At 47.8% G+C, this 16,259-nt stretch overlaps 1 protein-coding gene across 1 annotated transcript in view; it reads left to right on the top strand.

Moving 5' to 3' along the window:
* The window catches only part of LOC311120731 (serine/threonine-protein kinase WNK1-like), a gene marked incomplete at its 5' end in the record, with an annotated part of 84,040 nt that overhangs the window by 46,458 nt on the left and 21,323 nt on the right, over positions 1 to 16,259 (top strand). The window contains 11 exons of the mRNA XM_084195309.1: positions 1,587 to 1,673; positions 1,974 to 2,009; positions 4,088 to 4,204; positions 8,048 to 8,127; positions 9,089 to 9,236; positions 9,718 to 9,834; positions 10,504 to 10,614; positions 10,776 to 10,842; positions 11,091 to 11,237; positions 11,646 to 12,895; positions 13,935 to 14,024. Coding sequence (XP_084051435.1) covers positions 1,587 to 1,673; positions 1,974 to 2,009; positions 4,088 to 4,204; positions 8,048 to 8,127; positions 9,089 to 9,236; positions 9,718 to 9,834; positions 10,504 to 10,614; positions 10,776 to 10,842; positions 11,091 to 11,237; positions 11,646 to 12,895; positions 13,935 to 14,024 — 2,250 coding nt within the window. The remainder of the gene's footprint in view (positions 1 to 1,586; positions 1,674 to 1,973; positions 2,010 to 4,087; positions 4,205 to 8,047; positions 8,128 to 9,088; positions 9,237 to 9,717; positions 9,835 to 10,503; positions 10,615 to 10,775; positions 10,843 to 11,090; positions 11,238 to 11,645; positions 12,896 to 13,934; positions 14,025 to 16,259) is intronic.

Below are 16,259 nucleotides of genomic sequence, written 5' to 3'. Positions count from 1 at the left end.
TTTCCTCTGAGCAGCGCTCTTTTTTTCTCACTTTTTATTTGTTTATTTTGCGATTTTATTTATTGCCGTTTTATTTTCATCTTTACTTCTTAATGCTTTCTGCTCCTAAAGCCTCTTGTTTTCAATGGTAATGTCCTGAGAACAGGGGATGGCAAGGTAGGTGGTCAGCCTGGTGCAAGGATACTTGTGTGAGCTCACTCTAGGGAGTGGTTGAGCTGAGCTTGGGAACAAGTATACTTGCCTGCAGCCTTCTAAGGGTACTACTTTAATGTTGATTCAGAAGCTAAATGCAGTCCTTACATGGAATTTAAAGGGTTTCAATCAACCAGCAACAACAACAAAAAAATCAGGTTTTATTTTAGTTTTTTCTAAACATATTTAAAAGACACAACCTGCTTCTTCCATGTGCTCTGTTGAGCAATAACATTCACAAAGTAATGAATCACCTAGGAGCCCTACCACATGCATGAAGCCTACTCACTCCCCCCCAACTGACCCAACACTGCATTCTGTTACTTGTTATAGTTACCTGTGAATGTGAGTTGTACATGTATACACAAGGAGTCTTGGAGATTCTCTGGAGAGTCAGAGAGGGGATGCCTTGTGTATGTATGTATGTACTGTACAGTACAGTGAGCCAAAGCTTAGGCTAGAATACAGTACTGTACTGTACAGTGAGCCTGAGCTTAGGCTAGAATACAGTACTGTACTGTACAGTGAGCCAAAGCTCAGGCTAGAATACAGTACTGTACAGTACAGTGAGCCAAAGCTTAGGCTAGAATACAGTACTGTACTGTACAGTGAGCCTGAGCTTAGGCTAGAATACAGTACTGTACTGTACAGTGAGCCAAAGCTCAGGCTAGAATACAGTACTGTACTGTACAGTGAGCCAAAGCTCAGGTTAGAATACTGTACTGTACAGTGAGCCTGAGCTTAGGCTAGAATACAGTACTGTACTGTACAGTGAGCCAAAGCTCAGGCTAGAATACAGTACTGTACTGTACAGTGAGCCAAAGCTCAGGCTAGAATACAGTACTGTACTGTACTGTACAGTGAGCCAAAGCTCAGGTTAGAATACAGTACTGTACTGTACAGTGAGCCAAAGCTCAGGCTAGAATACAGTACTGTACTGTACAGTGAGCCAAAGCTCAGGTTAGAATACAGTACTGTACTGTACAGTGAGCCAAAGCTCAGGTTAGAATACAGTACTGTACTGTACAGTGAGCCAAAGCTCAGGTTAGAATACAGTACTGTACTGTACAGTGAGCCAAAGCTCAGGCTAGAATGCAGTACTGTACTGTACAGTGAGCCAAAGCTCAGGTTAGAATACAGTACTGTACTGTACAGTGAGCCAAAGCTCAGGTTAGAATACAGTACTGTACTGTACAGTGAGCCAAAGCTCAGGCTAGAATACTGTACTGTACAGTGAGCCAAAGCTTAGGCTAGAATACAGTACTGTACTGTATGTCGGAAAGTCACAAATAGATCCTAATTCACCTTTTGTTTTCTCTCCTGTGTCCTCCATATCTCGCTCTCCCTCCATATTGTCTCTCCATCTCTTCACCTATCTCTCTATCCTATTGAAGCAGGTGCAGCAGATCCCGACCCCCCAGCCCAACACTGGACACCCTCTGGCCCCCAACTCCCAGCCAGCCCCCATTGCCCCCCAACAGGTAAGGCCCCCTTTCTCCTCAGGCTCCTATGAGGATGTCCCAGTCCCTTACCAAAGGGGAACATTGAGACATTGCCAGCCACTTGCCAGTGTGGACAAGGGCCAACTTATCCTCCCTCTCCTGTTGTGTTTAGAGTACAGATGCATCGACATGGCAACCAAAATGCCAGACAGACAGTGTTTTTGTTTTGATTGGTCTGTCTGTTTTTAATCTTGGTTGAAGTACAGTATTCTCTCCTGTGTGGTGTGGAAGCTGTGGTGCCTCTCTCTCTTACACTGTGTTGTCTGTTGTCTCTTTTAGCATGGAGGTTACTACGTCACAGCGCTCCCTCCGCAGGTAGACAAACAACACATTCAACATGAAAATGAGCACCTCTCTCTCTCTAACACACACACACTCGCGCACACACACACACACACACACGCTCTATCTGCTTTATCTCTTGGAACATTGAAATAAGCACCTCTCTCTCTAACACACGCTCACACACACACACACACACACACACACACTCACACGCTTCATCTCTTGGATCTCTTGGCTTTGCCCTTCTCTCTCATGAACAAACAGAACTGTAACTGAAATGGCTTTGATGTATATTTGCCAATAGCAGGGGTGAAAGTACATGTAATGTCTTCCCGGTACGGGGACCTCCTATGTGGGCAGTTGCTTGTTTTTTTAAGGGCCTAATCATAGAATTACATATAGGATCCCTATTAATTTAATAGGATCTCTATGGGCCTAATAGTATTGATTTGTCTTTTAACTAAATGTATTAGCTTACCTTTTTAATGTGGCATAAACACAACCAGTCAGGATGTTTTCATCTGATTGTCAAACAGTTACTTGAAAAGGCTCATGTAGCCTCATTGACATATTTTCTGCTTATGATTTCCGACATTTGGTAGGCTATTTGTTAGTCAGCTTGTCTATAATTAGATACATGCAGCTTCTCTTCTGTCATTACTTGATGCTCGTCTAAAATACAAAAAAAAAAGCCTTGCTCACCAGAGTAATGCAATAAATCGATAGAATGATCAATGCATCATCAACAATCTACAGTAGTTGACATCGGTAAAGTTGTATCTTTCATTTCTGCTTCTCTCACGCAGCGAGGACGTTTAGGGACCAGGGAGATTTCCAAATTACATCAGTTTGACCGGTTTTAAAGAAATGTAAAAGCTGCGAAAAAGATCCAACATGTTTCTGATAGTATTTCAGTTAATCTTGGATATATATTTTATGTGGTTGATAATGAAATACTATCAGCTTTTATGGCGCTGAAAGAAATTGCACATTTTGGCTACACAACAGGTCCCTAAGCGTGCCTTCTCATTCTCTCAAGATGCTGAAAGAAAGAAATCATTTTTCTTCACTCCTCTTCCCGAGACAAAATTAACATTTGGTCTGAAATTTTACTGCGAGGAACATTTTAATTGTACATTATGTCCATACTTTAGTTACAATTCTAACTATTAGGCTATTCCACTCTAAAATAATTCCGGCATCCATACGGTGCCGTTTGATAAAAGCAAAGAGACTTCACTTATAAAACACCAAAAAGTTTTACGAGTGACATTCGGTGATTGTCGTCATTCAGCCTACAAAGTCTTGTAACCTGAATTGATGCTTACACTAATATCCGCGGCGCGTCATGGTCTCGGCCGCACATCTCTGCCTTGGCAAAATGTTGAACCACTCCGCGTTTTGGAGTCTATTCGCTCATTTTTCATACGACCGACATGCAGTAATGATAAATAATGTGCTAGGCTACAGTTGTCTTGGAATATTGTGATAGGCTCACGTTTTACCGGTACAGCGTACCCCCACTTTCTTTTGCCGGTACTCTGTCCTGGAACATTCCGGCTAACCTTCACCCTGGCCTATAGAATATGTTAATAAGATGAGCCATAGGTTAACCCTGTGCAGTATGCGTGTCATCCCTTTTCATCAAGTCACAAGGTAAGTTGGCCGAATGCCAGAGAAAGGTTTTTGCATTCGATGCGAACGTTTACCCCCAAGGCAAATTGTAGCATAAAATTGTAGCATAACTAGATTTGATTGATTGGGTTCAACTGTATAATTACTGTAAGATAAAGGGGAGTATTTTTTGCTATGAAGATCTACAGATGTGTCAGGAATGCAATATGGTCTTAGAGACAGTTCACTCAAAGTTTGCAGACATTTTTTAAAAGAATTATTGTGCTTATCTTTTCCATTCGTGTGATTGAGGCTGGTGTGGGGCATAGTCCCATCTCAACATTAGACTTTTGAGGTCAAAAAACATCTGACAAACTTAGTGAACTGTCCCTTTAACCTTGCTGTGTACTCCTAGTCATGAGTTTGACTGACTGTGTGTCTCTCTCTCTCGCTCTCTCTCTGTCTCTGTCTCTGTCTCTCTCTCTCTCCTCCAGGCCTCTCTCCCCCCCACCTCCCAGCCCATGGTCTCTCTGCCCCAGCAGCAGGCGGGCAGCACCATGGTACAGAGCCCCTCTCAGACCCAGCTACCCCCTGGACCCCAGGCCACACAGGTAAGGGACCAACACAGGCTGTATACACACAGTTCGCACACACTGTACACACGCGCGCACACACACACAGAGTGCACATGCTAACACTGGCCCTTAACCACATGCTATGCACACACATATCACACACACACACACACCTTAATAAAGTTAGAGTGAGGGCCCCCAAAACCAAACAGGTAACAGATTAATGCATTCATATTCTGTCAGATACTGTATGCATTCATACAGACACATTTTACACAAGCCCGCATATAGCACAGCCCCCTGAGCCAGTGTGTTAACCTAAACCCATGGATGGGTCAACTGAAGGCCTGCCAGAGTCTGAGCCAAGTCAGTAACACAAACCCAAGCCTCCATCAATTATACAGCAATCGATGGAAAACCTTCAGGGGCCATTGGTTACATGATTAGGAGTTTAGTTTTCTCAGTCATAGGCATATGAAAATAGATATTAGTTATAGTGATGTTTTACTGCGTTAGGGGTACAAACATGAACTTCCATCGCCTTCAAAGTTCAACAACTTTGCCAAAATAAACCAAACACTCACGAAAGCCAATGTCAAAATAAAGTACTACAAAGTCTTTGACTAACTCATGTCCATTGTGGTAAGTAATGCTGCACAACCATCTATTTTAAATAATACTTATATTCTCTTTCTATGGAGTATCATCTGTTTCCGTTTCTTGTTAACACTTTTTAACATTCACATTTCTTACTTCAGTTTTCCATCCTTGCTTTCTTTCTGTTTTTATTCCATTCCATTGACTTGCTCACTCTTTCATCCACTCACAACACTTCCATGACATGCTGCTTGTTCCTGCCTGCCTGCCCTGGCCTACCTACCTGCCTGCCTGCCCTGGCCTGCCTCCCCTGGCCTGCCTGCCCTGGCCTACCTGCCTGCCCTGGCCTACCTGCCTGCCCTGGCCTACCTGCCTGCCCTGGCCTGCCTACCCTGGCCTGCCTGCCCTGGCCTGCCTCCCCTGGCCTGCCTCCCCTGGCCTGCCTCCCCTGGCCTGCCTGCCCTGGCCTGCCTCCCCTGGCCTGCCTCCCCTGGCCTGCCTCCCCTGGCCTGCCTGCCCTGGCCTGCCTCCCCTGGCCTGCCTGCCCTGGCCTACCTGCCTGTCTGCCTGGTCTGTCTGTATGCATGGTTGGTGGTCTTCAGCTGTGTGCTAGTGAGCTGGGCACCTCTTTTATGTCCCCTTCGCCCAGCGTAGAACACCTTTACTATCTCTATCAGGCACACCAACTAGCTCTGGTCCAGGTACACTCACTGTACTGTTATTATAGCTAGCTCTGGTCCAGGTACACTCACTGTACTGTTATTATAGCTAGCTCTGGTCCAGGTACTCTCACTGTACTGTTATTATAGCTAGCTCTGGTCCAGGTCCACTCACTGTACTGTTATTATAGCTAGCTCTGGTCCAGGTACACTCACTGTACTGTTATTATAGCTAGCTCTGGTCCAGGTACACTCACTGTGCTGTTATTATCGCTAGCTCTGGTCCAGGTACACTCACTGTACTGTTATTATAGCTAGCTCTGGTCCAGGTACACTCACTGTACTGTTATTATAGCTAGCTCTGGTCCAGGTACACTCACTGTACTGTTATTATAGCTAGCTCTGGTCCAGGTACACTCACTGTACTGTTATTATAGCTAGCTCTGGTCCAGGTACACTCACTGTACTGTTATTATAGCTAGCTCTGGTCCAGGTACACTCACTGTGCTGTTATTATCGCTAGCTCTGGTCCAGGTACACTCACTGGGCTGTTATTATAGCTAGCTCTGGTCCAGGTCCACTCACTGTGCTGTTATTATAGCTATCTCTGGTCCAGGTCCACTCACTGTGCTGTTATTATAGCTAGCTCTGGTCCAGGTACACTCACTGTACTGTGTTATAGCTAGCTCTGGTCCAGGTACACTCACTGTACTGTTATTATAGCTAGCTCTGGTCCAGGTACACTCACTGTGCTGTTATTATAGCTAGCTCTGGTCCAGGTACACTCACTGTACTGTTATTATAGCTAGCTCTGGTCCAGGTCCACTCACTGTGCTGTTATTATAGCTAGCTCTGGTCCAGGTCCACTCACTGTGCTGTTATTATAGCTAGCTCTGGTCCAGGTCCACTCACTGTGCTGTTATTATAGCTAGCTCTGGTCCAGGTACACTCACTGTGCTGTTATTATAGCTAGCTCTGGTCCAGGTCCACTCACTGTGCTGTTATTATAGCTAGCTCTGGTCCAGGTACTCTCACTGTACTATTATAGCTAGCTCTGGTCCAGGTACACTCACTGTACTATTATAGCTAGCTCTGGTCCAGGTCCACTCACTGGACTGTGTTATAGCGCTGGTCCCCACTAGGGTGGTAGAATGTGTTTGTGTGTGTGACTGTACCTGTGTCCATTTCCAGTAGTATCAGCTGTCCTCACTTAGTACCTATTGTGTTGTTGTTGTTTGGACCCCATTAGAAAAGTATGTGTCCTTCAGTGTCCTCTGTGTGTGTGTTTGTCGATAAATGTGAATTGAGGTCTCATGGACGACAATGGCTGTTCCATTAGAGTCCATGTTAGTGACCAACAGTATGGCGTCTCGTGTCACAGCAGGCGTGTTGTGCCACTGTGTGGAGAGAGCCTCATAAGGTGTCCTGTCCACACCTTAGCACTGCTTTGTTCTCACAGTGCAGTTTAAATGTTGGTTTGTTGACTTTTTTTTTTCTTCTGTGTCGTGCCATTTGTGAAACACATCGTGTTTGGTCGCATGTTGTTGTGGTGCGTGCCTTGGTGTTGACTTTGTTTGTTTAGTAGTGTATGCACAGTCTTCAATTCTGTCACGCCCACCATACATACTCTTATCCCCTTGAGTTTTGTTCCTTTAGTCACCCTTTAGTCAACCACCAACATAATATCCATCCCATAGAAGTAGACTTACTATTTCTATGATCCATAATCCGCCCACTCGAACCTAGTTCCCATGACACTTCGTTACCCCAGCCAGTCCTAACCTGACCTGACCCGCCCCTTGCTCTCCTCCTCCTGCCCCCAGCCCTGCAGTATGGCACCACCTCCTACTCCTCCCTCCTCAGTGGGGCTTGTCTCTGTGGCACAGATGGCCTTCAATCAGCCCTCGGTCCCGGTTACTGCAGCTGCAGCCCAAGGGGCGGTCTCACCCCTGCAGCCGACCCCTGGGGGAGCCCTGGTGCCCCCACAGACCCCCCTAGCGGCTGCAGTCTTGCCTCTGCCTCCTGGGGCTCATCCTCTACCTGGTTCTATATCTGCACCCACTCTGGTGACTCAACCCCCGCCGGCGCCGCCTGCCTCCCCTCTGCCGCCCCAAATGATGCCTACTCAGCCGCTGGTCGTTGTTGTACCCATCATCAGCGTAGCCAGCGCCTCCCCAGAGCCGCCAGGAGATGCCCAGCCCCAGGTACCTGTGGTCAGCCAAACCCCCTTCGTCATGTCCCCCCTGCCTGGTCGTATAGATGGATGGATGATGGAGAGTAGTTCTTTGACCATAGCTGGTTTGCCGTGTTTCGTTGATGTATGTTTTGGTATTTAAATTAGTCCTGAGTTGGTTATGTGAAGTTGTGGATGTGTATAGTCATATATTTTATGGTTACAAGTAGCTAGATGTGGATGAAACATTCTGGACATGGGCCGACTCATATTTCTACTCTCACATGCTTTTTAACGGTTTCTTTAGACCAAGTCTCATATTCTGCCTCTCGTTTAACCTCAATACCTTCTGAAACCCTTCATCTCCGAAGACCACAGTACTTTTGCACTGTCTTTATTGTAAGAAGTTTCACACGGTTCTCTGACCCTTTGTTCTCCCGTGTGTTCCAGCCCTCTCAGACTGCTCCTCAACCTTCGTCATTGGAACAGTCACAGTTACAACCACCACCAGTGCCCTCATCCATGGAGAGGTAAGATACATGTTTAATACATGTTTAACTGATGGTAAAGATATACAAATCGAGATTTATAAGAGATGGGAAAGATATACCGGTACCGGAGTGCCAAGTCTAGGTCCAAAAGACTTCTTAACAGCTTCTACCCCCAAGCCATAAGACTCCTGAACAGCTAATCATGGCTACCCAGACTATTTGCATTGTCCCCCCTCCCTCCCCCTCTTTTACTCTGCTGCTACTCTCTGTTTATTATCTATGCATAGTCACTTTAATAACTCTACCCACATGTACATATTACCTCAATTACCTTGACTAACCGGTGCCCCCGCACATTGTCTCTGTACTGGTACCCCCTGTATATAGCCATTTGTTATTTTATTTTTTCTGCTGCTCTTTAATTATTTGTTATTTTTTACTTATCCATTTTTTACTGAAGACTTATTTTTCTTAAAACTGCATTGTTGGTTAAGGGCTTGTAAGTAAGCATTTCACTGTAAGACCTGTTGTATTTGGCACATTTGATTTGATTTATTATATTAAGTGGAGAATGTAAAAATAATGAATTCCAAATCAATTAAGTTTCAAAGATTAAATGTTTTTACAATTCCAATTCAAAAAGTCGGGAGGGGGAGGGGGGTAGGGAGAGAGGGAGAGAACCACAACACAATTAGACCCAACCAAATCATGACAAAAGACAATTACTTCACACATTGGAAATAATTAACAAAAAAACAGCGCAAACTAGAATGCTATTTGGCCCTAAACAGAGAGGCAGAATACCTGACCACTGTGACTGACCCAAACTTAAGGAAAGCTTTCACTATGTACAGACTCAGTGAGCCTTGCTATTGAGAAAGGCCGATTTGATGATTAGAGTCATGGTTTTGGTTCTGCCTTTGGTCTGTCTCATTTGGTTTTATTAGAGGCTTGGTGCCTCGCTCTCATTCTTCAGATTATGTGTGTGTGTCTCCCTCAGCGGTCACTCCGACGTGGCGTCCGGTCTGAGCGACGGAAATGATGGAGGCAGACAGGAGGGGCGCTCGATCAAGCGACACCAGCGGCGCTCCGTACGGAGTCGCTCTCGCACCGACAAGATTGGCAAAGCAAAGTTGAATGTTCTAAATGTAAGAGTCAGCCCAGGGGAAATGACCAAACCAATATATACTACATGAAACACCATTTTTCATTAGTGTGTTTAGCACCTGGAATAAGCATGTTATTTTTGTATATATCATAGCTTTGATTTACATAACCTTTCAATTGCCCTAGCCGTTGCATGGTGCTCAGTGTTCTTGTCTCCAACCAGCTGAGATAGTTTTTCATTCAGTTCAATAAGTTTTATTTTCTTGGAAGGTGTTCTCCAATAGGAGCATATAGCATGTGATTAATGTCTGTCTCTGGTGTGTAACTCCCTGTACTGATACCTACCTACTTGAGTTACCTCGCACAGCATCATTTAGGCCCTACTGATTAGACAGACAGACACAGAGCCATTCAAACAGGCCGTGTGATTTCTGTCGATAAATCTGAAGAGCTGCTCTCTTTCATCCTTTCATCTCATCCCCCTCTTATTCTCACCTCTGTTCCTTCCTTTCTTTGTTCCAGATATCCAACATGGGCGACAGGGTAGCTGAGTGCCAGTTGGAAACGCACAACAGAAAGATGGTGACTTTTAAGTTCGATCTGGACGGAGATAACCCAGAGGAAATAGCACAGATTATGGTAACTACAGAAAAGATTACGAGCACACTCCCTCCCTCCTCTATTCTCTCTCTCTCTCTCTCTCTCTCTCTCTCTCCGTCTCTCTCTCTCTGTCTCTCTCTCTCTCTGTCTCTCTCTCTGTCTCTCTCTCTCTCTCTCTCTCTCTCTCTCTCTCTCTCTCTCTCTCTCTCTCTCTCTGTCTCTCTCTCTCTGTCTCTCTCTCTCTGTCTCTCTCTCTGTCTCTCTCTCTCTCTGTCTCTCTCTGTCTCTCTCTCTCTCTCTCTCTCTCTCTCTCTCTCTCTCTCTCTCTCTCTCTCTCTCTCTCTCTGTCTCTCTCTCTCTCTCCCCCCTCTATCTCTCTCTCATTATTGAGCCATCTCCCCCCTCTGATTGCAGTAGCCCAGAATCCCAACAGTGTTGTGATGTTCCCTGATGATATTTGTCCCAGGCATGTAGCTACTTGTCAAAATGTCATAGAGAATAATGAAAGGCCTTATTTCATCAGACTTTCCAGGTGTTTTTACTTTGATTCATCCATTTTAGAAATGATGAATCAATCCAACCATCAGTGATTTACTCTACTGTTGCAATCTTTTTGAGAGGCAAGCATTGTGATGCTGAGGAGAATGAGGACTGCGATTGAGAGGGCTGTTATGGGTAACTGAATTATTTTCTGGTGTGTGACTACAGGTCACGAGTGTGTTTATACTGGAGAGTGAGAGGGAGTCGTTCATCGAGCAGGTCCGTGAGGTCATCGAGATGGCTGACGAGAAGGGTCTGGAGAAAGATGGAAACATCCAGGTAGAGGGCCGTCTCCATTCATTTTTCCTCATGTTGTTGCTGCGAAAGACCATCATTCTTAAGCCAATGTACCTGTTAAAGAAAGGTTAAATAACTTCATCATGGATCGTTGAAATTGGTCGTTTTACTGTATTAGACTCTGACTCCATCTTGTGTCACAGATTGTTTCCCAGATAGTTAGTGACCTCCAGCAGCAACAGATCCCTGCTATATCTGAACCGTTGCCAGGTAAAACAACCAACAAAATGTCCACACAGGGAATTGGTACCCTACCAAAAAAATTACAGACATGTTTTGCATGAGATTTTTCCATCTGCAGGCCAATTTGTTGTACCATGAATCGTATAACCACACAAGAACTTTACCTCACTGAGAAACATAAACGTAATGAATTCAATAGAGGCGCCCATTTTGTATTAACCCTATGTGTGACCCTACCATCTCAGCATCTCTCTTTTCTCTCTCGCTTTCTCCAGGTATCCCTTCCAGTGCAGCCCAGGTGGTCCACTCTGCAGGCAGGAGGTTTATAGTCAGCCCCGTGCCTGAGGCCAGACTCAGGGATCAGTTCTTTGCTGAGGCTGCTGGCTCTGCACTACTGAGACAAGATTCACAGTCCTCTAACAGTGAGTTTAGCGTGCTCACACACACGCACAGTGGCAGCCTACCAATAAGTTATCTTATTAGTCCACAAGATAATGCATTCAGCTATGTTGATGTTTCTGAAAACCGGGATCATCTGACTGATGTAAAATGTTGTGGTATTGTAAAGTTAATATTAAAAACATCACATGTTTACGAATGTCTCGTTGCTATATAATAGTTGTTTAGTTACAGTGTCCTATCTGTGGTGTATGGCCTGTTTTTAAAGGTGGTGGCTAACATCAGTGTTTTACTTAGTGATGGGGTTTGGTGTTGACCCATGTCTCTCTCTCTGTGTCTCTCTGTCTCTCTCTCTCTCTCCCCATCTCTCCCTCTGTTTCTCTCCCCATCTCTCCCTCTGTTTCTCCGTTCCCCTGCTGCCCGTGCTGTAGCTGCGGGTCAGGGTCTGTCCCAGTCGGCCTCAGCGGTTAGCCTGCAGCAGGCCTTCTCAGAGATGAGACAGAACCAGGACCATTACGACCCAGGGCCCAGCACCGCTCCTCCCTCCATCCACATAGCCTCCCTGCCTGCCCTGGGCCCTGCTGCAGCAGCAGCCACCTCCACCACTATCCCAGTCTTCTCCACTGCTCCTGTAGCCTCTGCTCCTCTCCCCCATGCTCAGGTCCCATCTGAGGCCTCTGTGACCTCCCCTCCCCCCTCAGTCTCCATCTCCCCTCCAGCCTCCATCTCCACCTCTCCACCTGCAACCATCCACCAGGCCACTGCCCCCATCCCCACCCAGCTCCAGTCTGTTGCTCCCCAGCCCCAGGCTCTCCTTTCCCAGGCCCCTCTCTCCCTGCCGGTGACCCAACCCGTGGTCTCCTCCGTACCAAGTGTTACAGCCCCAATCTCTGCCCCAGCTGCCTCAGTGTCCCCCCCAGCCCCTACTGTCCTCCCCAACACAACTACCCTGTCCACCTCAGCCTCTTTCCCCCAGACCTCTGCCCCAGGCTCCATCCCTGGTGGTCCCACCACCTCCATACCCAGTACAGTCCTTTGTCATTCCGCCACGGCCCCCCTGGTCAGCAGCTGTAGCAGTGGTAGTGGAGGTGGAGGAAGCTCAGAGCAGCTCCCTGTCCCCTCCACTGCTGTCCCACAGCTCACCACTACCGTAGTCCTCACCACGGCTATCCAAGGCCCCCTGCTAGCCCCCTCCATTGCTAACCCCGGTACCCAGCTCCCTCCTTCCTCCACCCCTGTAGCACCTCTAGACCCTGGGGCCACTGTCTCTACCTTACAGCCCGTCACCGCCACCATCCCCGTGGTCCAGCCCACCCTGGTGCCCAGCCAGACCCACGCCCAGTGTGGGGAGTGTGAGGCAGCCCTGGGCATCGATGACATCCACACCCTGGATAAGAAGCTTCGCTCCCTCTTCATGGACCTGGGCGTCGGTGGAACCACCCAGGCCGATGGCTCTGTCGACCCAGCCGGAGGCACTGGTGTCCCGGGTACTTCTTCCCCCACCGGCCCCTCATCCACCCCCAGCTCCACAGGCACCCCCCTGCCCCCCTCCAGCCTCCCCCTGGCCTCGTCAGGGCCAGGGCATGGCTCTGGGACCCCCCTCACCACCCAGGGACAGGCTGGGACCCCTTCCGCCTACACCCAGACTACCCCCGCCAAAGCACCTCTGTCTAGGTTACCGGTGAGTCAGTCAGCATGGATGTGGATGCGAGCTTATTAGATATGGCTTGAAGAGCACTGTTTATAACAGATACAGTATGTTTATAAACCATTAAAAGCTTTTTATGACACCTTTAAGTAAGGTAAGTTTGTGTCATTTTGTATTTGTAATCTTTTGGAGAATTATACATAATTATTACATAGTTGACATACCCAGTTATTACGTAATTATAACATAATTGACATGTGATTGGGCCAACTCCACTTTCTAACAGCCTTTGATAACCCCTCCATCAACTGCTTTGTCTCCTAACATTTGCTGTGCTTTATGTTGCATGCCAACAGCTCTATTCTATACTGTGGCCCTAGATATCATGTAGCCAGACCACATAGTTGTTAAAGCCCTCCACAGTAGTTAGGTGTAATTTCTAGGGTTTTGTCAAACAGCTTATAGATGAGATATGTTAATGGTTAAAAGCTTATAGATGAGATATGTTAATGGTTAAAAGCTTATAGATGAGATATGTTAATGATTAACAGCTTATAGATGAGATATGTTAATAGTTAAAATTGCAAATACATAAAGTAATACACGACTACACACGTCTGACATTTTATGTACTTAGCAAGTAGATGTCTGACCTTGAGAACTGGTAGATGTCTGACCTTGAGAACTGGTAGATGTCTGACCTTGAGAACTGGTAGATGTCTGACCTTGATAATAGCAATTAGGCACCCTGGAGGTTTGTGGTATATGGCCAATATACCACGGCTAAGGGCTGTATCCAGGCATTCTGCGTTGCGTCGTGAGTAAGAACAGCCCTTAGGCTTGGTATATTGGCCATATACCACACCTCCTCGGGCCTTATTGCCTAAGTAGACAATCAACTAAGACTGTAGTGTTAATGTCCATAGTCCCAGTCAGTGTCAGAGAGCTGCAGGTAGAATCCCCTGGCCATCCAGCTGCATGTGGCTGCAGTGCATTATGTTTTCCTGTCTCTCCTGGATGATAAAGGGCCTTCTCTCCGTTTCATCCCTCTCTTCTTCCCTCTGTTTATCAGGTGTTGCCTGTGGGCTCAGATCAGGCTCAGGCCGGCACCCCTCCTCCCTCAGACCACATGGCATCCTTCCCAGGACCCTGTCTAACTCAGGTGCCTTTCCCTCTTTCTCCTGACTGCCATATTGATCCATCCATCCATCATCTCTCTCTCTCTCTCTCTCTCTCTCTCTCTCTCTCTCTCTCTCTCTCTCTCTCGCTGTCTCTCTCTCTGTCTGTCTCGCTCTGTCTGTCTGTCTCGCTCTCTCGCTGTCTGTCTGTCTCTCGCTCTGTCTCGCTCTGTCTGTCTGTCTGTCTCGCTCTCTCGCTGTCTGTCTGTCTGTCTCGCTCTGTCTCTCTGTGTCTCTGTCTCTCTCTCGCTGTCTCTCTCTCTCTGTCTGTCTCTGTCTGTGTCTGTCTGTCTCGCTCTCTCGCTGTCTGTCTCGCTGTCTCGCTGTCTGTCTGTCTGTCTCGCTCTGTGTCTCTGTCTCTCCCTGTCTCTCTCTCTCCCTGTCTCTCTCTCTCTCTGTCTCGCTCTCTCTCGCGCTGTCTGTCTCTCTCTTTCTGTCTCGCTCTCTCGCTGTCTGTCTCTGTCTCTCGCTGTCTGTCTGTCTGTCTCGCTCTGTCTCTGTCTCTCTCTCTGTCTCTCTCTCTGTCTCTCTCTCTGTCTCTCTCTCTGTCTCTCTCTCTGTCTCTCTCTCTCTCTCTCTCTCTCTCTCTCTCTCTCTCTCTCTCTCTCTGTCTGTCTCCCTCTCTCTGTCTGTCTGTCTCTCTCTCTCTCTGTCTGTCTCGGTCTCTCATCCCTCCATCTCCCTCCTCCCATCTTTATTTGTCTCCTGTGTAAAAACAAGCGAAGCATGAGGAAGATGGCTGCACTATAATCAGATCAGGCTCAATCTGTTCAGCGCATGAAGAAGACATCTCTGTCTCTGTTTCTCTCTGTGTTGGAGGAGCAGCATGATGACTCTCATTAACGACATCTGTACACCTGGGACCCAACACCGTCTGTCTGTTCCTCTGTTTTACCTGATTCTCTTTCTCTCTCTCTCTTTCTGTCGAAGTCTGTCTGTCTCTTGCCTCTCTCTTTCTCCTGCTCCTTTATCCCGCTCTCTCTCCTCCTGTCTCTCTCTCACCGCCCCCCCTCTCCTCCTGTCTCTCTCTCACCCCCCCTCTCTCTCACTCTCTCACCCCCCTCTCTCTCCTTCTCTCACTCTCTCACCCCCCCTCTGTCTCTCACTCTCACCCCCCCCTCTCTCCTTCTGTCTCTCTCACCCCCTCTCTCTCCTTCTGTCTCTCTCTCACCCTCTCTCTCCTTCTGTCTCTCTCTCACCCCCTCTCTCCTTCTGTCTCTCTCTCACCCCCTCTCTCCTTCTCTCTCTCTCACCCCCCCTCTCTCCTGTCTCTCTCTCTCACCCCCCTCTCTCTCCTGTCTCTCTCTCACCCCCCTCTCTCTCCTTCTGTCTCTCTCTCTCACCCCCCTCTCTCTCCTTCTGTCTCTCTCTCTCCTTTCTCTCTCTCACCCCCCTCTCTCCTTCTGTCTCTCTCTCACCCCCCCTCTCCTTCTGTCTCTCTCTCTCCTTCTCTCTCTCCTTCTGTCTCTCTCTCTCACCCCCCTCTCTCTCCTTCTGTCTCTCTCTCACCCCCCTCTCTCTCCTTCTGTCTCTCTCTCACCCCCCTCTCTCTCACCCCCCTCTCTCCTTCTGTCTCTCTCTCACCCCTCTCTCCTTCTGTCTCTCTCTCTCCTTCTGTCTCTCTCTCACCCCCCCTCTCTCCTTCTGTCTCTCTCACCCCCCCTCTCTCCTTCTGTCTCTCTCACCCCCCCTCTCTCCTTCTGTCTCTCTCACCCCCCCTCTCTCCTTCTGTCTCTCTCACCCCCTCTCTCTCCTTCTGTCTCTCTCTCTCCTTCTGTCTCTCTCTCCCCCCCCCTCTCCTTCTGTCTCTCTCACCCCCTCTCTCCTTCTGTCTCTCTCTCTCACCCCCCTCTCTCTCCTTCTGTCTCTCTCTCTCACCCCCCTCTCTCTCCTTCTGTCTCTCTCTCTCACCCCCCTCTCTCTCCTTCTGTCTCTCTCACCCCCCTCTCTCTCCTTCTGTCTCTCTCTCTCTCTCACCCCCCTCTCTCTCCTTCTGTCTCTCTCTCTCTCTCACCCCCCCTCTCCTTCTGTCTCTCTCTCTCCTTCTCTCTCTCTCACCCCCCCTCTCTCCTTCTGTCTCTCACCCCCCCTCTCTCTCCTTCTGTCTCTCTCTCACCCCCTCTCTCCTTCTCTCTCTCTCACCCCCCTCTATCCTTCTCTCTCTCTCACCCCCCTCTCTCCTGTCTCTCTCTCTCACCCCCCTCTCTCTCCTTCTGTCT

Source organism: Coregonus lavaretus (assembly GCF_964263955.1).
Source record: "Coregonus lavaretus genome assembly, contig: HAP1_SCAFFOLD_717, whole genome shotgun sequence".
NCBI lineage: Eukaryota > Metazoa > Chordata > Actinopteri > Salmoniformes > Salmonidae > Coregonus > Coregonus lavaretus.
Note: the sequence above shows the minus strand (reverse complement) of the source record. Positions and strands in the feature narration are given on the sequence as shown.